This window comes from Chlorocebus sabaeus, chromosome 26 (assembly GCF_047675955.1).
Source record: "Chlorocebus sabaeus isolate Y175 chromosome 26, mChlSab1.0.hap1, whole genome shotgun sequence".
Taxonomy (NCBI): domain Eukaryota; kingdom Metazoa; phylum Chordata; class Mammalia; order Primates; family Cercopithecidae; genus Chlorocebus; species Chlorocebus sabaeus.
Window position 1 is genome coordinate 9557105 of NC_132929.1, and position 26392 is coordinate 9583496.

The 26392-nt window shown below is 43.6% G+C and overlaps 1 protein-coding gene across 4 annotated transcripts in view; it reads left to right on the forward strand.

Annotated features, from left to right (window-relative positions):
- The window catches only part of RYR3 (ryanodine receptor 3), a 551601-nt gene that overhangs the window by 459431 nt on the left and 65778 nt on the right, over nucleotides 1–26392 (forward strand). For all 4 annotated transcript variants that reach the window (XM_073012013.1, XM_073012015.1, XM_073012014.1 and 1 more), the window contains exons 65-69: nucleotides 4604–4734; nucleotides 10048–10368; nucleotides 12645–12885; nucleotides 24053–24140; nucleotides 25149–25241. In XM_073012013.1, the coding sequence (XP_072868114.1) occupies nucleotides 4604–4734; nucleotides 10048–10368; nucleotides 12645–12885; nucleotides 24053–24140; nucleotides 25149–25241 (874 nt within the window). The remainder of the gene's footprint in view (nucleotides 1–4603; nucleotides 4735–10047; nucleotides 10369–12644; nucleotides 12886–24052; nucleotides 24141–25148; nucleotides 25242–26392) is intronic.

The following is a 26392-nucleotide window of genomic DNA, read 5'->3' on the forward strand; positions in this document are numbered from 1 at the left end:
CTGCATACTTGCTTTCCAGCTCCACCTGGAGTATGCTTTGTAGATAGAAATGATTCAGGACACCTAGGTGATAGGGTTGACTGTGAAGGGAAAAGTCATTGAAACAGAGTACAGACATTTCTTTTGGAATATTTTCTAATTGAGAATGTCATTGACAAATGGAGTTTTCAGACACAAAATTTCAGAGAAGGATAATGGTTTGTGCATTTAATCATGCAGAATACCTGCTTATTTAACCTGGAGACACTTTGATGAACTTAGAACATTTTATGGGGGTTATTCAAGAAAGCAAAGCTTGAAACTTGTTAACATTAAACCCTGGGTCTCAGTTTTGCTTCCAATGAAGACTGAGTTTTCTACTTCATGCTTTAAAGCTATTTTGTTTCTTTCATCCTGCCTGGCTCCCTTTGACCAATTATTTCTGATCAGACATTGCACAATGTTCCCTAAACCTCTAAGGTCACCAACACTGCTGTCTAGACCCGTGTCCTGCCCTGTCCCCACTGTGCTTTCTGCTTCTCTGTTGCATGCTATTTCCTCTCTTTAGTACCCTCTGGAATATAAATGAAGGAACTTTCAAAATTGCAAAGCACCATTTACATGCAAGACATTATTACTTTGATGACTTTGTCTGTTCCTGTATCCCTAACAATAGATTTTGAGAGGCAAGATTCAGATCTATGGAAATAAAATTGAGAGATTGAAAAGGAAAGTGTGACTTGTCAAATTAGGATGTGACAAAAACTGAAATACAAACTGAACACTGTCCAGTCTGTCACCCATTGACCAAGTATGTATTGTGTGAAAAATACCGTACGAGGCAGTAAGAACCGAGACCAGACGAGCCTGGGCAACCTGGCAAGACCCAGTGGCTACAAAAATTTTAAAAATCAGCCAGTCATAGTGGCACATGCTGTAGTTCTAGCTACTCAAGAGGCTGAGATGAGAGAATCGCGTGAGCCCAGGCTTTCAAGGCTGCCATAAGCTATGATAGTACCACTGCACTCCAGCCTGGGCTACCAGACAAGAACTTGTCTCTAAATAAAGAGAGTTTCCGTATCCAATGATAAACCCTTGCAATATATCCTCTGGCTATTATGGAGCTGTTTCTGTAGGCTTTTCTCTGCGGAAAGCTTGGCCCATACCAACATTCCCTGCTGGGGAGCACTGATGACCGAGGAGCCTTGTATTAATAACAGCAAGTCTTTGCCTATCTCAATCTCTCCTTGGGCTTTGGGGCCAAAGTCATCCACACTGATATTTCACAGCCGGAGCATTAATTGGCAGACTTCTGGGTTTTACTTTTACAGACTTCTGGGTTTTACTTTTTTTATTTTTTCCTGGGTTTAACTTTTAACAGCTAGGCCAAGAGAGCTGTTGTTTATTTCTTGGCAAGAAGCTAATTAGCACCATTGTGCGCCCCAGACTAGAAAATGGCCTGTTGTGGAGCTTGTGGAGTGGTCAGGTTTGTCAGTAATTAATACGAGAGGGCAGGGCCAGTCCCCTGACTCAACACAGCACCAGAGAACTGAGACTTAGCAACCGCCTTTTACCCCAAGGACTGCCTTCGTGTCTGACTAACCTTCTAGAAATCCACTTTCAGGAGATCGTGGTTTTAATTTTGATCAAAGAAAGAGGGGGAAAAAAAGAGAGAGAGAAGAAGAATGGATCCATTCAGTACCAAGCCTCCTCAGAACCCGTCGTCTCCTAGGTTCATCTCCATGTAAAATTTGCTATCAGGCAGGGCACAGTGGCTCATGCCTATAATCCCAGCACTTTGGGAGGCAGAGGCGGGCGGATCACCTGAGGTCAGGAGTTTGAGACCAGCCTGGCCAACATGGTGACACTTTGTCTCTACCAAAAATACAAAAATTAGTCGGGCGTGGTGGTGCGTGCCTGTAGTCCCAGCTACTCAGGAGGCTAGGGCAGGAGAATCGCTTGAACCCAGGAGGCAGAGTTTGCAGGTGAGCTGAGATCGCACCACTGTACTCTAGCCTGGGCGACACAGTAAGACTCTGTCTCAAAAAAAAAAAAAATCAGATTTGATATCTTACCCCTTGTTATTCCTGATTTTCACCCAAGTTTTCTTTCACCAATGCTCTCCCTGTGGCCTTGTCCTTTCACAGTTTATCTCCTTATTTCTTCCTCCAACTCACAAAGCAAGACTGAAGAGAGAAAACACCACATTTCTACACATTGGCCACTGTGGTAAAGATGGTAAAACTCTTAGCTGAAAAAAATTGCCCCTCGTGAATGCCTGTATTTGATGTGTAGAAGCACTCACTGTCCTCGGTTGTCACCAAAGGAATTGGCAACTCAGGTCTGAAGTTAAAATGATGCCCCTCTTCCCACGCCTGGCCACACTTGGAGCTTAGTAAAGAAGAGAAATAATCGGGGAAGAGCAGGTGCTGAGAAGGAAAGGCGGGGGAAGAGGCCCGGCCTGGGGTCTGCTCAGAAGTGAAGCTGTCTCATGAGAGCTTCCCCGAGAGCACCTGCGTCTCAGCCGTCTCCGTCTCTGCGCAGCACTGATACACAGGGCGCAGTAGGATTGGTTTGTCCAAGGGCTTCCACTCTCCCTCTGGAGAAGTCCTGGGTGGGGAGGTTGTAGCAGGCAAACCCCCATCCAAAGGACAAGACTGAGCTATCAGCTAAGAAGAGATTGCCTGACTGAGGACCTGTCAATCCAGTGTTGCTGACTGGGGCTGATTTTAAAGTTATTGGCTCAAATGCTTCATAGCCAAGCAGGCTATCATCCAAGCCTAAGAAGAAGATAAAACATAAAACCACATATATTCACTTCCTCTTATAGTAATTTAAAAGATCACTTTTTAAAATATGTTTGGTAACTTGAACGAAGACTGGGTGGGTTTTCAAAGGAATACACAACTTTCTGCCAACTCACTCACCCTTCCCTCCTCCTCCTCTCTAGTTCAGCAGAGTTATCTTATATCTCAAGCAGGACACTTCTGTATACCCCCATATTTGCCGTCTACAGATTCTATCATAGTCTTGTGCCGTCATTTCTTTCAAGACCAGTTAAGATCACCATTTTTCTTTTTTCTTTTCTTTTCTTTTCTTTTCTTTTCTTTTCTTTTCTTTTCTTTTTGAGATGGAGTCTCACCCTGTCACCCAGGCTGGAGTGCAGTGGTGCGATCTCGGCTCACTGCAACCTCCACCTCCCGGGTTCAAATGATTCTCCTGCCACAGCCTCCCAAGTAGCTGGGACTACAGGCATCCACCACCATGCCCAGCTAATTTTTGTGTTTTTAGTAGAGACAGGGTTTCACCATGTTGGCCAGGCTGGTCTTGAACTCCTGACCTTGTGATCCACCCACCTTGGCTTCCCAAAGTGCTGGAATTACAGATGTGAGCCACTGTACCCAGCCAAGATCATATTTTTAATCCAACTCAAGTATGTCTATTTCTCTGTTAGAACAAAGCTGCAGGTTGACTCTCATCCTTAAGATTAGTCCATACAGATATGTTATTTGACCACATCGTTGATTTAGAGTTCAATATAGAACACAGGTTCTACATTTGCCCTGCATTTAATGAGAACGAATCTGGAGGACAAAGGTTAAGGTTAAAACTATCTAGTTTACTTCTCAGTTAAAAAAAAAAAAAAAAAAAGGCTCCCCTAACCTCCCCATAATAAATACTTGTTATCCACTTTAAGACAATCTATGCTTTTGGCATTCTAGCTTCTTGGTGCTGCTGGAATTTTTGGCTGTTGTCACAGTGAGAGGCAATTAACACATAGTCTTGGGCACAGGTCTCAGTGGGGAGCTGAAGGAAACCCACAAGAATTGGATGCCCTTCTGCTTCCACAGAGTCACAGTAAGGTGGCAAGTGTTGGCTCTTGGCTCTAAGTGCCCTTTCTCAAGCTGGCGATTGTCGTGTGATGATCCTGTAACATTCCCCGAGGTGCAGCCCAGCACCCTCAGTTCCCAGGGATACTGCTCATGAGCTCATATGCACAGCATAGCTCATATGCATAGCATAGCTCATATGCACAGCATAGCTCATATGCACAGCATCAGTGCTTGACTTGAGCTGATCAGTCATAGAGGAAGGCAGAGTGAGGGCTTGCGTATGGTAAGCCCCCCACCTAAGTCTTTTTCTTTCTTTTTTTTTTTTTTTGAGATGGAGTCTTGCTCTCTCGCCCAGGCTGGAGTGCAGTGGCGCAATCTCAACTCACTGCAAGCTCCGCCTCCCAGGTTCACACCATTCTCCAGGCGTGGTGGTGGGCGCCTGTAGTCCCAGCTACTCAGGAGGCTGAGGCAGGAGAATAGCGTGAACCTGGGAGGCGGAACTTGCAGTGAGCCGACATTGCGCCACTGCACTCCAGCCTGGACGATAGAGTGAGACTCTGTCTCCAAAAAAAAAAAAAAAAAAAAAAAAAGAGAAAAAAAGAGCTAGGATCTAAGTAGCGAGAGCATTGGTTAGTGTCCAGAGAAAGATAAGGGGAAGAAGTGCGTGCAACCTTGCTGGGCCTAGTGCCTGGGGATGTCCATGGATTAATCTATGGGGAAGGACTGGTCGGTCAATGCATGGGGCCAGCATATGGGGGGCAACACTTCTAAATGCACTTCTTTGTTTCCAGGCAACGCCCTGCCCTTGGAGAATGTCTGGCCTCGCTGGCAGCTGCCATACCAGTGGCATTCCTGGAGCCCACCCTCAATCGCTACAATCCTCTCTCGGTCTTCAACACCAAAACCCCCAGGGAGAGGTCTAGTAAGTGTCTCCCCACAAAGGTCATCAACCCATTTCATGTGCTGAGAGGAGGGGAGCCGCACAGGCCGGGAGCAGCAGTCCTGCAGCACTGTGGCTTTCTTGGTCTGAGAGGAGCCAGGAGGTGAGGTTAGGTAGGGACTAGGTTGCAGGTCTCCATCTTACTGGAGAAAAAAGCTTGGGCAAGGCTTTGTTGTAATTAGGCTTTGATTTCTTCTTCTGTAAAGTGAGGAGTCAGTGTTGCTGATTTTGAAATCCTTTCCATCCTAAGACCTCAGGGTCTCTTGTCTGCTCTGGGTTTCAGTTCCCCTTCTGCACCTGGGTATGTGACTCCTTTTTTGCAATCCCTCTCCAGAGTGGGATCAGAAGGTGCACCTCCACACGAATAGCCTAATTATACTCTTCCAGTCCATGGAGAGGCTGTGCTTCTAAAGATGCTGACCACACGTTTTCATCTTCGTGGAAGATAAGATGTAGAAAAGCACCAGAAGGAAGACAAATTATATAAGAAAGAGTATTTCTTAGCAAAAGTATTGACACACTAGGTTCCACAACAGGGTGGCAAACTATGACCACAGGGCCAATCTGGCCCCCTGCCTATTTTTGTAAATAAAGTTTTATTTGAACACAACCACACCTACTTATTTACATTTGGTCTGTGGCTGCTTTAGCACAGCAATGGCAGAGTTGAGTAGAGGCAGGAAAGTTTGGCCTGCAAGGCCTAAAATATTTACTATCTGGCCCTCTACAGAAAAGTTTTCCACGCTGTCTTGTAGAATAATCCTGGAACTAAAATCCAAGGCAGGTTGTAAATCTGGTTCTGGAGGGTCCTTGTATCTGGGTTAACTGTGATCCTGCCTCAGGACAAGGGAATAGGATAGAGGAGCTTCAAGTAGGAGCCTTGAATCAAGCTTGGACTCCAACTAGAAAAGACTGCGATGATTCCATCTATTCTGAAGTAAAAATTACCAAACTGTAGGCTAATCAATATTAAGGGAAAAAAAGCCACAGTAAATTATTTTCAACCAGAACTTTCTCTATTCAGAACCAATGTTTTCTTAAAATATTGCTATACACTACCAGTAGATGGCTGAACGTGGTGGCAATTCCATCTAGTTCAAGCCCCCTTTCTCAAACGGCCGTGAGATTTAAGGAAGAAGCGTTCTAAGCGAGAAAGGGCTCAGACCACACTTTTCTTTACCACCGCTGTTTTTTTCATCTAAAGATGTGAAGTGCTAAGCCGTGGCAGCTTTATTCCCACTTGCTTCTTGTTACTTCAGGTAAGAGGAGCACATTGCCCCCCAGAAATGATCACCAGGACAATTCAGATGAGGCCACTCATAAAAATCTTTCACTGAACTAGAATACAGTGGAGACTAGTGTTCTCAGAGCTAGTCAAGAGAGAAACATTGGCAAGATGCCGCAACTTTCCAAAGTCCCATATGAAATCTGTAAGTGAACCTTTCCTCAACCCCTTCAGCCTCATCTCGCCCTTTCTTCCCTTCGAAACTAGCCAAAAAAAAAAAGTACTTCCGACCTTTTTTTTTTTCTTCCCACTTCTGATTCCAAATGAGTCCTAGCTTTCCACCAAAGTGGAAGCTGAGCAACAGAGCAGGCTTTGGTGAAGTTGAGAAGGAGCTGTGATATCTCCAGGCAAATGCCAGCCCAGGTGTTGCTCCCTGACTCCAAAGGGACTTGGGGCCCAGTCATGACAGTTCTGGATATTTATACATTTATTCTGCTTCCACTGTGACTTGAGAAATAGTATATCTCTGTCTCATACCAGCATTGTGTAGAACTTCACCTGGGAAAAGAGAGAAACTGCCTCTGCTCTTCAGTTCATAAAGGCACATTGAGGATGTTTCGCCCTGCTCCTGTGCCTTTATGAACTGAAGAAGATAGAGGGAAGCCTAGGATGGCTTTGGAAAGGAGGGGAATTAGTCTCTTGCATTGTGTTCCTTCCCAAGAGCTATTTGAAAAGTGCTCCTTCTCAGTCTATACACCTTTGTGTTGATTTAATAAGACATATTCATAAATAAAAAATGACTCCCCATCATTGCATACTCCAAAGGAAGAAAAGAAACAAGGTTGTAATTGGAGATGACACAGTCCTTTATCCATTAGTGACACACTATGGGACTCTGTGTCCAGCTCCCCTGAGCCCATGTGTTTGATCACTGGATTCAGTGAAGAGTGAATGCTGACCGTGTGTATGGCTCTTAAAAAGTTTACCTAGAGTCAGAGAATGACTGATGGCTTAATGAGCTGTAAGAAGGTAGACTTCATTCATGACAAAGTGGGTGGTCTGAGAAATAAAGGGCGGGGAAGAATGTTTAAGGTGACAGGTGATGTGACCCTGTGGTTTAGAAATACAATATGAACTGATTTATCATGTCTTCAGTTAATTGGGCATCTCTATTGACACTTGATGCTTTGCCAGCAGAATTACTCAGATTTGTATCTTTGATGCCCTATAACATCCTGGTGCATTTTCTTCCTCATCCAAAAATTATTAAGATATACCTAGAAAAAGTTTAATACTGTTATGTGCCAGTTATTCAAAACTAGTTACATCCTTGGTTATGGGTGGCAGCGATCTATTACTCAGAACACTAGATGGACCAAAGCATCCTATTACCAGTCAGTTGACTTTTCTTCTGTACCCTATTGGAACTCTTTTCTCTTTGGTTGATTATTCCAATTCTAATGTAAGCCATCTGTATTGCAAAGAGAAGAGGTGCTAAGGTGAGGCACACAGGACTTTACAATCTAATCCAGTGGTTCTTGAATTCTAACGGGCATCAGAATCACCCAGGAGGGTTGTTCAAGACTGTCGAGCCCCCAGCCCTAGGGTTTCTAATACCGTAAGTCAGTTTGGAGTGAGGCCCAGGAATTTGCGTTTTTAGCCGGTCTCCGGGTGATGCTGATGCTGCAGTAGGAGGACCGCACTTTGAGAATCACTGATCTAGAAGATAAACGGACAATGATTCTAAAGATTCCCCCTCACAGTCTTGTGTCTGATTCTAAGAGGACACAGCTGAGGCTGTTTTTCTAGCAGCTCACTCAGAATTCATTCTGTGGGTTTATGCTGTGGCATTTGAAGTACAAAACACCTGAATCACAAATGTTTGTTCCACTCAAGGACCAATTGCGTATAAATAACTTTTAAAGGTCATTATAATGGCTCCAGTGCAGCAACCTTAAGCAACTCTGTTTTCCTTAGGCAGCAGGCAAAAAGCGTTCATGATGATGTGATGTATAGGTGACATTTAAACAAACACACCTGAGCCTTATCATTTACAATCCCGCGGCAAATAGTTGTAAATTTCAGTTGCATCTATGGCCGTGGCATTGTTCTGTGTGTAGAACCTCAAGGTAGAACGTTTGACTTCCGTGTGTTTACCTCTGTACTCTGAGAGTGTGCGTGTAAAATTATGTTGTTTGTAAGGGTCTCTGCAGACTCCCGTGTTCTTGTGACCCGTGACCATTGTTGTCCTGCTGCGAGATGCAGGACAGACTCATCTGCAAATGACCATATCTGACCCATAATTTCCTTCTACGGCAAATCACAAGAGTTCAGGGTTCTTTGGCTTTCATACTATTAATCCCTTTCAATTGTCTGGGTTTTAAAAGATGTTGGTCCACTCCTGACATCCAAGGAGGAGAGATGTTTAGCCTTCTATCTACCAAAAGGCTCTAGTGATAGCAACAAAAGTCATCACTAGGGAAAGGGTAATAGTGCCTCACCGGGCCTATCCCATAGCATAAAGCCTGCTGGGATCCATTGCTTTACAACTGCACATCCTGTCCAGGTAGAACCACTTGTCTCAGCTGCAGATTCATTCTCTCCAGGATAGCCAGGATTATTCTGTATCTCTGCTCCATGCAGTATAACCATGAGAGAAACTGAGACCGTCCCTTTCAATTGACCAGTGTTCAAAAAGGCCGAGGAATTTGGTATGGCCTCTCCTCTTTATTAATCCTTCAATTCCAATGGATATAAAACCTGAAAATCTAGAGAAGAAAGACCTCAAGCCAACAGTAATCCCAATGGCAAAGGGCCTGCAGGCAAAACCCAATTCACGAAACATACATTTGTATTTGCAGTCTTCTGCTTTATCTTTGGAAATGTATGAGAACTTTGCATTTGATTCCAAATATCAAAAATAATTTCCTCAAATCTTCCAGGGCACTGGTGTTCTGGGAAAACGCACCACATCTTTCCTGTGGCTTCCCAGACTGCCCAGCTCCTTCAGTGCCTGATGGTTTTGCCCCAGTGTGAGAAGTTTGGCCTAAGGATGAAGTAGACACATTCTGTAGGAAGCAGTTAGATCAGTGGGTGTGTATGCAAAGCTTTGGGCTTGTGTCTCTTACTCAGAATTGTCCGTGTCCCTCCACTCAGAGCCCTTGTTATCTTCTCACCTGTCAGGAACTTCAGGGTGCTTCCAGTCTTCCTCCCATCTTGCAGGAAAGAGTGTCCTTTACCTTACAGGAAGCAGGGCAGATAAGCCCTGGATTTTTCTGTTTACAGTTCTTACATCTGACAGCCCTGCCTGATTGAATATTGAACTCTGTCTGTTGATCCTTCAGCCCATGTGTCCTTGTCTAGAGTAGCACCCTCAATCATTCAGGGTGAGGAAAAGATAGCACTCCCATGTTTCCTTACAAATCAGTCCTTGGAAACAAAAAGGATTAAGCAATTGACAGGGAGTCGATCAAGCCACCTCAGGTCATCCATCATTTCTATTGTGAAGCCAGAAATCAGTCCACATGCGATGCTTTCCCCCCAGAATTCCAGCTGGATGGAAAGTTGTGTCTGGTCCAGCTGAAGGACTGTTAGATGAGTGGACTTTTATTTTTCCTTTTCTAAGCTACAGATGTGATCCAGGCAATGGCACCACAACTTGAAACTAAACACTCATCAGTTGCTTTTCTCCTCTGATTCCTGATTTTCCTGCAGGCGACGCACTAAGGCCCAGGCAGTCTGGCCAAGAGGGAGAAGCCAAGAGACTGGCTTCATTACAGGGTAGTCTTAGGAACTAACTATCCCTCGTCCTTGTGTCTGCTGTACTCCTTTAACCACAGGTTTGTTTTAACCTCACCTCCACATGACATCTAGGAAGATAATGCAGCCTCTGGAAGCTGCAGTCTTTTCACAGACAGCTGGAGGACAAAAGCCACTCCACATCCAAGCTCACTGCTGTGAAGCTCTGGAAATTTATTTCTAAAGACCAAAGGAAAGGAGGGGCAGAGAGAAAGAAGCTTGCACCCACTGTGCTTTTGAATTTCTGTCCCTTTATTCTTCCTCTCGATCAGTTCTGGGGATGCCAGACACGGTAGAAGACATGTGTCCTGACATCCCCCAGCTGGAAGGCCTGATGAAGGAAATCAACGACCTGGCCGAGTCAGGGGCGCGGTACACAGAGATGCCGCATGTCATCGAGGTGATCTTACCCATGCTCTGCAACTACCTGTCCTACTGGTGGGAGCGGGGGCCTGAGAACCTGCCCCCCAGCACGGGGCAGTGCTGCACCAAGGTCACCTCTGAACACCTCAGTCTCATCCTGGGCAACATTCTGAAAATCATCAACAACAACCTGGGCATCGATGAAGCCTCCTGGATGAAGCGCATTGCAGGTACCAATGCCTTTTCTCACCGGTCCCCAGCCCAGGGCACAAGATAACTGGATTCTCTTTTCATCTCTATTATTAATTCCAAGATGGTTTTGCACAAGCTCTATCCAATATTTAAACCTCCCCATCCCCAACCCAGCTGCTTAACAGTAAAAAGAATTGACATATTCCCCTGAAGAGCTTCCTCGAGCAAATGCTCCTGCCCTACTCCCCTACTCACCCAGGCCCCTCAAATCTCCAGGAAGCCCTTCTTAATCAACTCCACTCAAATCCAATGAACATTGCTTTATTTGATTTTGGTACTCAAGAATCCCATTTGCTCTTACAGTGATAATTGTCCAGAATTTTCCTGGTAAGTAATCCTGTGTGTTTTCCACTTGTATAAAACTCACTCCCATCTGACCTACACTGTAAGTTCCTTACTGTCACTCTGCATTTGCGTTTCACTTGATGCTTTCTGAGACACCCTCATGCAGCCTCACAGTAGGGGCACTTTGGGTTTTTTTCTTTTGTATCCGTCTAAAGTTACTTGCATACAGTCAGCTCTCAATGAATGTTATTAGCCAATTTTCTCTTCCTAAAGCAACTTCAAAAAAAAAAGACAGGCTTGGAAAATCAATAACTACTTTCCACAGTCAGGAAACCACAAATATTTTGTGTCCTCTGTGTCAAACTAGGGTCCAAGGAGATAGAAGCTAAGGCAAAATCATTGCTTTTGATGGACCTGTGATTTAGGTAGTGGAGTCCACCAGTAACATCTTTACCCATATAATCTCCTAGATCATGAATACAATGGCTAGGCTAAAGGAAACTATTAATCCAACACTGGTATTTACTTTCCTGGACCAAGGAATTGCTGTCCTTCTGCAAGACCAAGGAAGAAAAGTTACTGCTTCTTCCTGTCTCACAGATGAACTGAAATCAAAATTAGAAATATCTTGGGTGCCAATGGCAGCTAGATAATATAAGCCTCTGTGGATATTTGAATAGAGTTGGTGTTCCTCTATTAACCAGTAGCCCTAAAATATTGTTAACCATAAGGTAATTTTTCAATGAGTTTCACTTGGTAAATCTGAATTAAGGGAAGGAAGGGTTTCAAAAAAAATCTCCTCCCTTACCTTCCTAGAGGTGCATAGAGGGAAAGTGTCACAGCATGAGGGCCACTGATGGAAACTGAAGTTTGGCCTGTTATTCCACAGGATGAATCTAGATTTCATTCAGACAGGCTACTTATTTCTTGGTGACTAAACAAAGTCAATTTTAAGTAGTAACCCCAAATCACCCACCTAACGTGTAGCCATTCTGATTACATATCCAGAGCAGAGTTGCTCATTGAAGAAGGCTAAGAAGTCACAACTTCTTGGTTAATGTGTCTCATCAGAGAGTGCCATTGACCTCTTTCTAAAAGTATCTTTTTTATAAAAGTAAAATATAAAGTGATATTTTGAAGAAAATGGCTGGAATGCAAGCTGTTTCCAACTGAAATGCCTTAAGCTAAAGACACTTTGAAATACACATGTGAATGTACATTGTCAATGGTTCACAACTCTCAGTCACTCATTTTTTTCTTACCATTACTCTGATCTTTAAAAAAAAAAAAAAAAAAAAGACCAACAGAATGGCATATTGCTCTTTCTCTGATTGCTTGTTTCTGCTTTTCAACTTCTAGTGACCACCCCAGCCTCTTTTTATTTATTTATAATTGATACCAGACTTATATCCCTCCCTCGGAGCCCAGAGGAGTCTCCAGGCAATAGGTTGGCAGGTTTCAAGTCTTGAGGGCTGAGGATGGTAGTAGGATTAATGTGCTTTTAACAACAGATTGTTCTGTAAAATAACCAGAAAGCATATATTGAGTGTGCACTCTTAGCACAGTATTTGTTGTTAATAAAAAGCTTCCTTCAGGAAGTTTACAATCTGCTAGTGAGCCAAAAGCAAAAAGAATGGACTATAAAATAATACAAAATAGTCTGTCATGAAGAGCTAAGGGGTGTGGCATAGGCCATGTGTGCATGAGAGGTTCAGGGGAGGCAGGGGCTGCCCATGGCCTGGAAGAGCAGAGCAGGAATATGGACCTTCTCCCATAGTGGCCTCGGTCCCCCATCCCCCGAGCTGGCTCTATGAGAGGGAAGTATCAAGGGGAAGATTGAGGAAGCGAACAAGGGGCAGGTGCCATCCTGAGTTGATAGGATTCCACAGCCCCACCTTTCAATCATGTCTTTCATTTTCATCAATTGCCATAATACGTGAAATGACGGGGAGGCTCTTTGTAAACCCAGTGTATGCACAGCCCATCATCAGCAAAGCCAGGCCCGACCTGCTGAGAAGCCACTTCATCCCAACTCTGGAGAAGCTGAAGAAAAAGGCTGTCAAGACCGTGCAGGAGGAGGAGCAGTTGAGAGCCGATGGCAAAGGGGACACCCAGGAGGCGGAGCTCCTCATCCTGGACGAATTCGCGGTCCTCTGCCGAGATCTCTATGCCTTCTACCCCATGCTGATCCGCTACGTGGACAACAACAGGTATGGAGGAGACCACTAGGAGCCTGTCTGCCCCTCTGTGGGGCTAGTTTAGGCAACGGAATAAAACGGAAAGATGGTGTTGGGTTGTTGACAGTGAGATAAAGGAGATGATAGCCGCCCCCACCGTTCTTCTTCCCAACACCAATGGTTCCTGCTGTAGGAGCTCTGGGCAGTGCTTTCCTGGAGCAACGATTCTGTGTGGTCTGTGACGTGGCCATCCCCTCCATCCTTACGGGCTACCGCAGGTCAGAGGAAGTTGGTCAAATAAAGGTAGCAGTGACCCACTTCTGCCCCTCTGTTGTTCACTCATGGATTCCTTCAACCAGTACTGCCTGACTGTGTGTTAAGTGCTCTTCTAGGCTCTAAGGGACAGGAGTGAATAGAACAGACAAGCTCGCTGGCCTAGGGAGATTTCTTTCTGGGGCTGGGAGAGGTGCATAAACAATAAACAACCCATATAAGTAAATTATATAGAGCGGGGAAAGGGGAATTGGGAGGGTCAGGGTGGGGTGGAGTTGTGTTTTTAGATAGGATGTTACTGAGAAATCCGCATGTGAGCAAAGACCTGAAGTGAGTAAAGTTTGGAACCAGAAAGATCTGGGGCGAGGATGTTGCAGGAAGAGGAAATGTCTGGTGCAGGCCCCGAGAAAAGAGTGTGCTTGGGATGTTCAAGGGACCAAAAGGAGGCCAGTGTAGTTGAAGCAGAGGGAGGGGTGGGGAAGAGCAGTAGAGGATGTCAGAGGGGCAACATGGGGCCAAGAGTCCGGGCCTGGGAGGCCACTGTGAGGACTCTGACTTTTACTCTGAGTGAAATAACAAGTCCCTGGAGATTTTGAGGGAGTCTGTAATGTGATCTGATTCACTCTTTGAGCACTGTAGCAAGGGGTGGAGGCGGTAGGGAAGGAAGAAGACCGGTAGGAGGATCTCTATGATCCAGGCAAGAGTGGAATGTGATCCATAGAAACTGAAAATGGATTAGCAGTGTCAGGGGTGGGAGAGAGTGATGGGGAGGGACTGCTTTATGCTTTTTCTTAAGGACTAGGGTTTCCTTTTGGGGTAATGAAAACGTCCTGGAACTGGATAATGATCATAGTTTCACAGCATTGTGAATGTACTAAACATCACTGATTGCAAATTTTATGTTATATGCATTTTGCCAGCTTTTATTTTATATATATATAATATATAATATATAAATATATATAAATATATATATATTTTTTTGAGATGGAGTCTTGCTCTGTCACCCAGGTTGGCATGCAGTGGCATGATCTTGGCTCACTGTAACCTCCACCTCCTGGGCTCATGCGATTCTCCCGCTTCAGCCTCCTGAGTAGCTGGGATTACAGGTGTGTGCCACCATGCCTGGCTAATTTTTTGGTATTTTAGTAGAAATGGGATTTTACCATGTTGCCCAGGGTGGTTTCGAACTCCTGAGCTCAGGCAGTCTGCCCCCCTCGGCTTCCCCAAAGTGTTGGGATTACAGGCGTGAGCCACCACGCCTGGCCCTCTTTCTTTTCTTTTTTTTTTTAAGTTGATGGTGACTGAGGCCAGGATGGTAGCAGTGAAGGTTGCCAGACGTTACCAGATTCTGGGTCTGTTTTGACGGTAGAGCCCTTGGAATTTCCAAATTGGGAATGAGAGAAAAGAGAAGAGTCAAAAATGATTCCAGGAGTTTTGCCTGAGTACATGGAAGAACAGCCTTTTCAGCAATTGAGGAAGACTGTGGATACATCAGATTTGGCCAAGGTTGGCGTGAGGTTGTTGAGGGGAGGATCAGGAGATCACTTTCAGACATGTTGAATTTAGTTGCCTATTCAATAGAAAAGTGAAAATGTTGAATGGGTAATTGCAGATACGATCCAGAGTTCAGGGGAGAGGTCTGGTGTAGACATATGCATTTTGGAATAATCGATACATTTAAGGACTGTGAGACTAGATGAGATAAGTAAAGGATTGAGGAAGAGACAGAAGAGTTCCTCAGTACTAAGAGGTCAGGCAGAAGAAGATGAAGAGCAAATGAGACTGAGAGGGAGAAACCAACAAGACAGTAGGAAAGCCAACAGAATGTCGTATCCTGGGTGCCAACTTCACAAAGAGCTTCCAGAAGGAAAGAATGACCAACTGTTTCGAATGCTCCAGGCAAATAAGATGAGAACTGAGACTGGGCGTTATATGAAGCAGCTCATTAGTTATTGGTGACTTTGACAAGAGCAGTGTCTATGAAAAGTATTGAAGATAAAAAGCCTCTTTGGGATGGGTTAAAAGAATGAGAGAAAAGGACTTGGATCCAGCAATGCAGGCAACTTGTTCAAGTTTTACTCTAAAGCAGAACAGAGAAATGAGACACTAGCTAGAGGCAGAAGGGTGGTCAAGAGAGGAGTTGTTAACATAGGAAACTTGTCAGGTTGTTTCTTCACCAGTGGGAAGGATCCAGTAGAGACGGGGGCTATAATCATGTAAGAGAGAGACAATTTCTAAGGCAATGCCCTTGAGCAGGCAAAAGGTCAGCCTTAGGAAGTTCATCCACAGCAACAGACAGGAGGGCAGAGACTGTGGGTGCTGATGCACACACACACACACACACCCACCCCCCTACATTCAGAGAGAGAGAGGTCTTTTGAGGTCCTTTTCTGATTGCTTTTATTTTCTCAGTGAAGTAGGAAGCAAGATCATCAGTTGGGGATGAAGACGGGGAAAGGTGCATAGAGGTTTGAAGAGTGAAGAGGTTTGAAGGTTTGAAGAGTATGAGGTGGTTCCCAGGGCTAGTGGAAGAGTCGATGGACCAGGGAAATGCAGGGTGATTACCAGGCAGCATTAAGAGATCTCTGGTCATGAATTTACAGTAAGACCCATTGGCAGGTTGTCTTTTTCTCCAGCCAAATTCAGCTGTCAGATATCAACCAAGAATAGGAAGTAAGTTGCATTTAATGAGAGGTGAGATTTTGCAAAGTGAGTATAACAAAAACAGGTTAGGGAGTTAAGGGTATATGTAAGGGGGTAATTATAAAGATTTACCATGGAATTTAAGCCGGGTGATGAGGAGGACAGAACATAGAAAGCCTAATGTGCATGAACAGACAAAGGATCAAAGAATTTTTGGAGAGTGGGTACTAGATAGGAGGAAAGTGGTGGTCAGACAAGTGAAATGCATGGATTTAAGATTATGGGGTTAGGGGAGGTTACAGTTATTAGTAATGACCATGGGATTGCATACTGAGGCAGGTGGAGGGCGAGACCCTTAGAGAAGGAATCAACAGACCAAAAGGCCATGGAGCTGGAAAATCATAAACACATATGTTGAAGTCACTGAGAATGAAGACTGGTGACATGTTGAGATGAATATTGGTGAGATATGTGCTAAAACCATGGGTAAAGGAAGGGGAATGGCTCGGATTAGTGGACACCTTGGTATGAGATGAAATTCAAAACTGGAGACTTACGGAGATACTTCATGCTGCGTGTCTCTGTTCTGACATTTGAGCAACATTTAGAGAGGAGAAGTGGAAAACAGCACAATATAATGAACTTATCCAAACCTGCTGCTCCCTATTCTCAAGGCCTCTTCCCCCAACCTGAGTCCTTCAGGAGGGTCACCCGGAATCCTCATTCTCTCTCTATCCCTTGCCTTCAGCCCTTCATACTGACTCTGTGCACCTTCCCTTCTCTCCCATCAGTCAGTCCCCTGGGGTGGTGGCCATATGCTACGCTGGACAGGCTGCGTATCCCAGCTCACCGTCATCACTCCTATTCTACAGAACTTCAAAAGTTGAAAGTCTCTAATGTCATAATTAGGAAAAGTAATTCATGTCATAAGAGAAATTTTTAATGTAAGTCACTCTTTCCCCAGTGTTCATTTGGTGCACAGAATTTAGCTGAGTCAAAATAAATAATTAAACAACAATTATATGAGAAATATGAAGGCTTGTGGGAATATAAGTCTGTAAAATCATACAGTTATTGATAGGGTGAACACAGACATTTTCATTCTCTTATGGTATGATCCTTACCCTATTTGTGGGTTTTGTTACTTTTGTCCCTGCAACCAAATATGTGTCAGTTGTCCAAGTCCATTCTCCAGTTCTCCAGCACCAATTGGGTATCCAGCAATCCAGTTTAATTCTGACAGTAACTATGCAGGGTTAGTGCAGATCCCACGGGTTAAGAGCTCAGTTCTGCAAGACTGTTCCACTTCAGACACCAGCCACAAATGAGTTGCCCAGGCTACTCACACTTCTGCCCAGCGAACTGCAAATCCCATGGTTCTTATGACGTGGTTTGATAATTCACTCAAATCTGATAATTCACTGGAATAGCTTAGAGAACTCAGGAAAGCACATTAACAATTACAGGCTTGTTAGAAAAGAATCAACTCAGGAACATTCAAATGGAAGAGACGCACAGGGAAATGTATGGGCGTAGGGGAGTGCAGAACCTCTGTGTCCACCCTGGCACACACCACCCTCCCAGCCCATCGATGTGTTTACCAACCTGTAGGCTCCCTGCATCTCATCGTACGAGCTTTTATGTAAGTTTCATTGATAAATCATTGGCCATTGGTGATTGAGATTGAACCCAATCTTCAGCACCTCCTCTCTCCCCAGAGGTAGGGAGTGAGGCTGAAAGTTCCAACCCTCTAACCATGTGCTTGGTCTTTCTAGCAACCAGCGCCATCCTGAAGCTACCTAGCCGCCCTTCCCCACTCAAGGGTCACTTCATTAGCATAAACCCAGGTATGGTCAAAGGTGCTCGTTATATATAACAAAAGAAACTCCTGTTACTCAGGAAATTCCACGAGTTCTAGTAGCTCTGTGCCAGGAAACAGAGGCAAAGACTAATACATATTTTTATTATACCATACCCTTCTGAAATGTAAAACCCTAAAATACAAATTTGAAAATGTTTAATTTTAAGGTACCCATTATAGATATTGAAGGGATGCAGAAATATTTGGGGGAACATTGGTAACTTTTGAGTGGTAACCCGTTCTACCACGGGCAAGAAATGGGCCTGGATATACTCATTTTAGCATTTATTTTAATTTATTTTATGAGGCAAATTGTACTTACTATTTAAAATAACCTAATTAAGATTACTTATATTTAGCATTCCAATAGAAACACTTTACAACAACACCTTACACACACACACACACACACACATACACACACACATACACTCTCTCTCTCTCTTTCTCTCTCTCTCTCTCTCTCTATATATATATATATATAATCTTTTCTTTCCTTACCTATCTATGGGAAATTGTAGTCATTTTCACACACAAAAAAAACCCTGCTTTTTTTAGGGTCATTTTAGTCATTTCCCCATCATAATAATGTTAGCAGTGTAGAGAAGGAAATTGCCAGAATTTGAAGTGAAAAATAAAAGTAGAGTAAAGTTGCTCCTGGAATAGCTCTTTAATTGCATTTGTCACTACTGATGATCAAGACTCAAGACAGAGTATGTTATACTTATGCAGTGTTTGACAGTTGCTAAAAATGGCAATGTCAGAGAGTCTTTGAGATCATCATTAATTCATTCATCCCCACTTTTCAATCTGTTCTTCCCAGAGCATCACGGTCATATGAGCCGTGCTGAGAAATACAGCCTTCCAACATGAGTGCCTTTACTTTCTTCAGGTCCTCTCTTCATCCAAAACATTAGCTGGCTTTGAATTACGGAATCGTGGCCTTGGCAGGGTTGTTAGAGGTCACCTCATCTTACCTCCCAGTGGATGGAGAAAGACCCCTTCCTTTTCCCTATCGTGACTTTCTGCCTCTGGTTATTGGGAAAAATGGAGGGCAAAAGACGAGAGGGACAGCATTGCCATGCATGCAGTCCCATTCTGGTTTCAGACAGTTCAAACCATTTGAGCTCAGAGGATAACTCCTACCTATCAGCTCTAATTTTACTCTCTAGAACCACACAAAATTCCTCTAATCCCTCTTGTGGCAGCTCTTTAAATATGTAACAGAGCCATCTTGGGCTTTCCTCTTCCCTGCTTTTTCTTGTCATATTAAACCTTTGTGCTCTTTTCTGCCCTGCCACAGCAGTGTGTAAAGTTTCTTTGGTGTCTGGAATACTCTCCTGAAGAGCGGCTTCTGTTGATCAGTGTCCAACCTGAAGCTGACCCAGAATAAGCAAAAACCAGTTGTGGTGTACTCAGTGGGGGGCACATAAGTGCTTTGCTTCCTCATGCCAGGAGATAAAAGTCAAGATGTATTAAACAAGTCTCTCTCTCTCTCTCTTTTTTTTTTTTTTTTTTTTTTTTTTTTTTTTTTTTTTTTAAAGACAGAATCTCACTCTATTGCCCAGGCTGGAGTGCAGTGGCATGATCTTGGCTCACAGTAACCTCTGCCTCCCGGGTTCAAGCAATTCTCCTGCTTCAGCCTCCTGAGTAGCTGGGACTGCAGGTACACACCACCATGCCTGGCTAATTTTTTTGTATTTTTAGTAGAGACAGGGTTTCACCATGTTGGTCAGGCTGGTCTTGAACTCCTGACCTCAGGTGATCTGCCTGCCTCTGCCTCCCAAAGTGCTGGGATTACAGGAGTGAGCCACCGTACCTGGCCTAAACAAGTCTCTCTTTCTAAAAGGCAATCGTTTTCCTAGGCCCCTTCCTGGGAGTCAGAAATATTTGGAACTTAGCATTGAACTTTAAATAGTGAGATTTTTGATGAAAACCTCTCTCTCAAACTGTTGAAGGGAGTTAGAGTAAATCCCATGCAGCAACTACCTCAGGCTTGGGCCTCTGGGGGAGGCTTTGGAACAAAGCTGAAAAAAGCTCTTACCTCCAAAGTAGCCATGCTGACTGTGAACACAGGAGCGGGGCTTTATTTTCTTTCAAACCCTGATCATTTGTCCGTTGTTTTTTGTTTTGTTTTGTTTTTGTTTGTTTGGTTTTTTGGGGGGCAGGGACAAAGTCTCGCTCTGTCACCCAGGCTGGAATGCAGGGGCACGATCTCGGCTCACTGCAACCTCCACCTCCCAGGTTCAAGTGATTCTCCTGCCTCAGCCTCCCTAGTAGCTGGGATTACAGGCATGCGTCACTACGCCTGGCTAATTTTGTATTTTTAGTAGAGACGGGGTTTCGCCATGTTGGTCAGGCTGGTCTTGAAGTCCTGACCTCAGGTAATCCACCCTCCTCGGCCTCCCAAAGTGCTGGGATTACAGGCATGAACCACTGCACCTGGCCCCATTTGTCTTTTTGAAAATGAAAGTCTAAGTCTCCATACTCCTGCCACCATCCATCAATGGATGCCTGCATTTAAAAAAAAGTGGGATACACATACACACACACAGTGGAATACTGTTTAGTGATTAAAAAGAATGAAAGTGTGTCTTTTGTAGTAATGTGGATGGATTGGAGGCCATTATCTTAAATGAGACAACTCAGAAACAGAAAGTCAGATACCACATGTTCTCAGTTAGTGGGAGCTGAATAATGTGTCCACATGGACATAGAGTGTAGAATAATAGACATTGGAGATTCAGAAGGGTTGGATGGAGCTGAGGGATGAGAAATTACTTAATGAGGACAATGTACCTTATTTGAGGTTTATGGCAGAATCTCTGATGGTTGCCTCTAAACCCAGCCTTCTTCTCTGCCTACAGCCTTGAGTTTTCCAATTGCCTTTTGGCAAGCAGTGCAGATGTTAAAAGAGACCCACAGATCAGCTAGGCATCTACAAGAAAATCTAGCGACTAAATATTGACAGAGATGGTGGATCCCATAGGAGACTGGGATCAAGCAGGAGAAGCACCTTGTTGCATTAATTGGGGGCAGAGAGGGTATGAGTGAATGTGAAAAGCTGGGTCAGGACCTTCCATGCTCCCACAAATACCTTCCTTGACTTGTGTGCCTAGGGGAAACCTTTAATGAGATGTTTTTCATTGCACTTATCACTCTGAACTTGAAGAAAGAATCTCAGTCGAGATAAAGAGCAAATATCTGCTTCTTAGAAGAGGGGTGGCCAAAGAAAAATACGTTCAGCTGAAACTGCATTCTCACACGAAGGCAAGAAGATGAAAATCCTCTTCCGTCTCCCACCAGGAAACCACAGTTACTCAAGAGTTTGTTCCTGACGCTCTTGCTCCTCACAGTCCCTGTGGCTGTGCTTTTCCTTGGCTAGATAGGATATGACCCTCACCTTTTCCCACTGAAGGTGTCTCGAAAACCTATGAAGCTCATTTAAACCAAAACACTAAGGAGTGAACAGCTGGTAGTTCTGATAAAATTTGACATTTGGCCCTGAAAAATCAATAGGAAAGAAATCAGAAAGCATTGCCAACTTCAAGCCTCAAGTTTGAATTGCATTTGGCTGCTTATAATGGAGAACTGGCTATAGTGGCTTAAACAAATGAGAAATTTAATCTCACACAGAAAAGAAGTCCAAAGATAGCTCAGCTAGGGCCAATATTGTTCCTCATTAGAAAGCCTCATTCCTTTGTCTTTATTTATTTATTTATTTATTTTTCGAGACCGAGTCTTGCTCTGTGGCCCAGGCTGGAGTGCAATGGCACAATCTCAGTGCTCGCTGCAACCTCTGCCTCCCGGGCTCAAGCGACTCTCCTGCCTCAGCCTCCTGAGTAGCTGGGATTACAGGTGCCCACCACCTTGCCCAGCTAATTTTTGTATTTTTTTTTTTAGTAGAGACAGAGTTTCACCACATTGGCCGGGCTGGTCTTGAACTCCTGACCTCAAGTAATCTACCCGCCTCGGCCTCTCAAAGTGCTGGGATTACAGGTGTGAGCCACCATGCCCAGCCTCATTCCTTTGTCTTTATATCCTCAACATTGCCTTCCATCTTTGAAGTTACTTTATGATATAATAAGCCAATTAGAGTTCCATCCATCATATTTTCATTCCAGACAGGAAGTAGGAAATCAACAGGAGAAAGGCAAAAGGCACCTTCAGCTATCTGATCCCTTCCTAGAGATGTATTTCCAGGAGGCCCATCCAACAACTTCTGCATTCATCGTATTGATCAGAACTTAGTTACATAGCTGTAGCTCAAGGGAAGCTGGGTAATGTGATCTTTAGCAGGGCACAGTGCCACCCTGAACAAAATGGGGTTTGTTACTATGGAAGAAGAGGAGAATGAGTATTGGGCAGACAACCAGCAATGCCAGCTATATAAAGGAGAGGCTGCTTGAATCTGAAAACAAGAGAGATTAGATAAGAATGTCCCTGAGACTGGAACCAAGGGCAGTAAGGAATTCAGGAGATAAGAGAAGGATCCCAAAGTGATCTTGGCCTCATGAGTCTTTATATTTCTTAGCCTGGTGCTCCTCACGAATGGGTAGGAGGTACAGGCTACCCACAATTCAGGCTGATGTCCTAGGTAGGGCTTAGAGAACTGGCTTTTGGTAGCTGTTACCCTACATGGGGCAAGAGGCATCAGGTTTTTCAGACCATTTTGAGACGCAAATTTTTTTACCTTAAGAAAGACAATAGTTTAACTTGTGTCACTCTGATATTGCGACATAATAAATATGTATTTGCTCTTCATCCCTGCTTCCTGGCACAGAGCTCCTAAAACTCATGGAATTTCCTGAGGGAAAGGGGTGAAAGGAGCATCTTCTGTTATTCATAATAAGCCCCTTTCGACCATACCTGAGTTTATTCTAATGAGGTGACTCTTGGAGAATGGAGACTGGCTGCCAGATGTACCAGCTCTGCAGTTAGAGGGTTGGGACTCTGAGCCCCACCACCATTTACCCTCCCCTAACCTCTGGGGAGGGGAGAGGGGCTGCATATTGAGTTTAATAACCAGTGGCCAGTGGTTTCACCAATCATGCCTAGATAATGGAGCCACCACAGAACAAAACCCTAAGCTATGGGGTTTGGAGACGTCCACGTTGCTGAACACACGAAGGTACTGGGAAGGTGGTGTGTCTGGAGAAGGCATGAAAGCTCCCTGCCTCTTCCCCCATACCTTGCCCTATACATTTCTTTCATTCGGCTATTCCTTAGTTGTGTCCTTTATAATAAACTGGTAATAGTAAATCCAGTATTTTACTGAGTTCTGTGAGCTGCTCTAGCAAATTATTGAACCCAGTGAAGGGGTTGGTTGTAGCCAATTGGTCAGAAGTACAGGTCACAACCTGGGACTTGAGACCAGCATCTGAAGTGAGGGGCAGGCTTGTGGGTCTGAGCCCTTAACCTGTGGGGTCTGCACTAACTCCAGGTAGTTAGTGTCATATTTGAAGTGTAGGTCATTCAGTCAGTGTCTGAAGAGTTGAAGAATTGTTTTATGTGAGAAAAACCCCACATGTTTGATGTCAGAAGTGCTGAGCAGAGAAACAGCGGGGTTTTGTTTGTTTGTTTGTTTGTTTCAGTTAGTTTCATGTCTCTGTAGACATTTGAAAATGGCAACTTACCCAGCCCTTGGAAGTATAATTTAATTTGCATATGTAAGCTACTTCACTGCAAGACAGCTTATAGAAACGACTGAATTCCTGAAACTGCAGTTCAGCCTTCTTGGTGCTACTGCAAAATTTCTTAACTAGTCATATTTTTTTTATGGATAATGCTTATTTATAGGGAATCTTCAAACCATTTTAGAGGGCATAGATAAGGATAATTGATCTCTGCTTATACACTTCAAATCACAGTGAAAAACATACTATCTTTCAAAATTTCATTGATAAAAAAACTGGCTTTAAAGGAAAAGGGGTGGGACGTGAACTGTTGAGAGTGCTCGGAATTTCAGAGGTTTGACGATGACAAATGTCAAGGACAAGGTTAGATGTCATAGCGACCAAGACTTGTCTACCTTTGCTAGCCTTATATATTAAGGGAAGCATCTCCCAAAACTTAGAGCTTAACCTTAATCTACTAATCAGTTTAAAGAAAAAACATAACCTACTTTTGACCATTTTGAAATGTTGATATCTGACATCAGTTTGCTAAGGTAATTCTTGAATCCTTTGGCAGATGGAAATAATTATCGTAGGTCCTTCAAGAAATCTACTGTAATTATGTGCCTATATCTAAATGTTTAAGGAATATATTGCTATTTAGTCTCCCTGATTATTGTTTTCATATGAGAATGCAGTATGATCTGGATAAATGCTTGTCGCCAGTGTTGGTATAATTTTTAGGGTGTGAATACTTTAATCCCTACTGATTTTCAAATGCCTATTCATTTACTTTTGGACCCAGATCTAACTGGCTGAAAAGCCCTGATGCTGATTCTGACCAGCTCTTCCGCATGGTGGCAGAAGTCTTCATCCTGTGGTGTAAATCTCACGTAAGAACACATTTGGGCCCTGGGTTTAGAATGGCTGTGAAAGCTGCAGACCTTGGAAAACTGTTGATGATAAAAAGTCAAACGCTGTAAAATATTCGAAGAGATGTATTCTGAGCCATATGTGAGGACCATGACCCATGACTCTGCCTCAGGAGGTCCTGAGAACATGCGCCCAAGGTGGTTGGGTTACAGCTTGACTTTATACACTTCAGCGGGACAGAAGTTACTGACAGAGGTGTAAATCAATAAATGTAAAGTATACCTTGGTTCAGCCCGGAAAGGCAAGACACCTTAACAGGGGTAGGTAGTGGGCGTCCGGGTCATAGGTGGATTCAAAGATTTTCTGATTGACAGTTGTCAGTCAGAAAGAGTTATTATCTAAAAACCTGGAATCAATAAAAACAGTATCTGAGTTAAGACAAAGGATTGTGGAGACCAACATTCTTAATATGTAGATGAAGTCTCCTGCGTGGCCACCCATAGAGACAACAGCTGACATATGTTTCATATTCAGACATTTCAAAAATGCTAGACTCTCATCTCTTGAAGATCAGGAAAAGACCTGAAAAGGGAAGGGAATTCTCTATAGAATGTGAATTTTCCCCACAGGAGAGACAGCTTTGCAGAGCCCTTTCAAAATATGTCAAATAAATATATTTTGGGGTGAAATATTTTTATTTCCTTCAGGGCCTGCTGTCTGTCTTGTGATGCTATACTAGAGTCAAGTTGGAATTTGGTGTCTTATTGCTACCAAGAGTATTCTGTCAGTCTTAAGATCTCTATTGTAATGTTAATGCTGGTCATATGCCTAAACTCTAAAAGGGAGAGGGTATAATGAGACATGCCTGACCCCCTCTTCCCATCATGGATGAATTAGTTTTTCAGGTGTCTTTGGAATCACCTTGGCTGAGAGGAGGGGTCTATTCAATTACATGGGGAGCTTAGAATCTTATTTTTGGTTTACAGAACTTTCTTGTAATGTTGCTTTTTCAATTCTTTCCCACTTAGAACTTCAAGAGGGAAGAGCAAAATTTTGTGATTCAGAATGAAATTAATAATTTGGCATTTTTAACTGGAGACAGCAAAAGCAAGATGTCAAAAGTAAGTCCTTAGAAATCAATTCCAAACACTCTTCAACCTTAACCTCAGCCATGATTTGGATCTATTTCATATTTTCTGGGAATTAATACTGTACTGCATTTAGGTCAAACTACATAACCAACAGTCTCTGCTGCTGTTTCTTTGAGAACGAGCCAGAAGAAACTGCTCTCAAATAAGCGTGGTCATCACATTTTATGAATAAATAGCTGCTTGTATGTCAAAATCTTAAGTTTCAAGACTTGCCTAAGGCAAGTTTGAGAGGTCTCCAAAACAAAAGCTGCTGTTAGTGGTTTTAAAATAGAACTACTTCCTGTGTAGTGAGGATACAGAAATACGCATGCCTAGAGCCACCTTTTGATAGCTAGGAAAAAATTACCTTGCTTTGTAGATTTTGACAGCACGTACTCTTACATCATGCTTGTTTTCCTCCTATCTGTAATATTCAATACCTGTTGTATTTCAGCTGTGTTGATCTCTTAATGCCTTCTGTTTCTTTTTCATGACAATTGCACTCAGAAAGCCAAACATTTGTCCATTTTCCTTAAGGAAATGTTTGAGAAAGGGTATATCAGACATCTGTCTGAAGGAGTAACCTAGAGAGAGAGCACAGCGGGAACACAAGCGGCACAACTTAGCCTCCCAGCTCCTCTTACATCAGCTCTGCACACTGAGGCTTCTTCATTTTGATTTAAGAGACTTCTCAGACATACTCCAAGTGTACATTCAAAATCAAAGCCTACTTAAATGTGATATTTCTTACCCTTGACTCCGTATCCCCGAGAAATGTGCCTCAATGAGGGTTGATTTTATATGTCAAGTATGAGTGACATGTAATACCTGAGATGTGCATCTCTCTCATTGCTGGTACAGTGCTACCTTTGAGGAACATCAAGGTGGAGTGTGCACGGGGACCCTCAGAAGTAAAAGTCAGCTCTGGAAAGATAAGAATCATGGGTTTGTAACAAAGCCCTTGGGCGTCTTTCCAAATAGCCATTTGGGATGGAGGTCTCATATATAAGCGCAGACAAGGGGCTGGTATGACACCAAAAACGAAAACTTTAGCACCATTCTGAGCTTTCTGTTGCTTTTATTTATGTTGGCACATTTCTTCCAACATGCAGAAGTTGACTGTTAGAGTTTATAATATACTG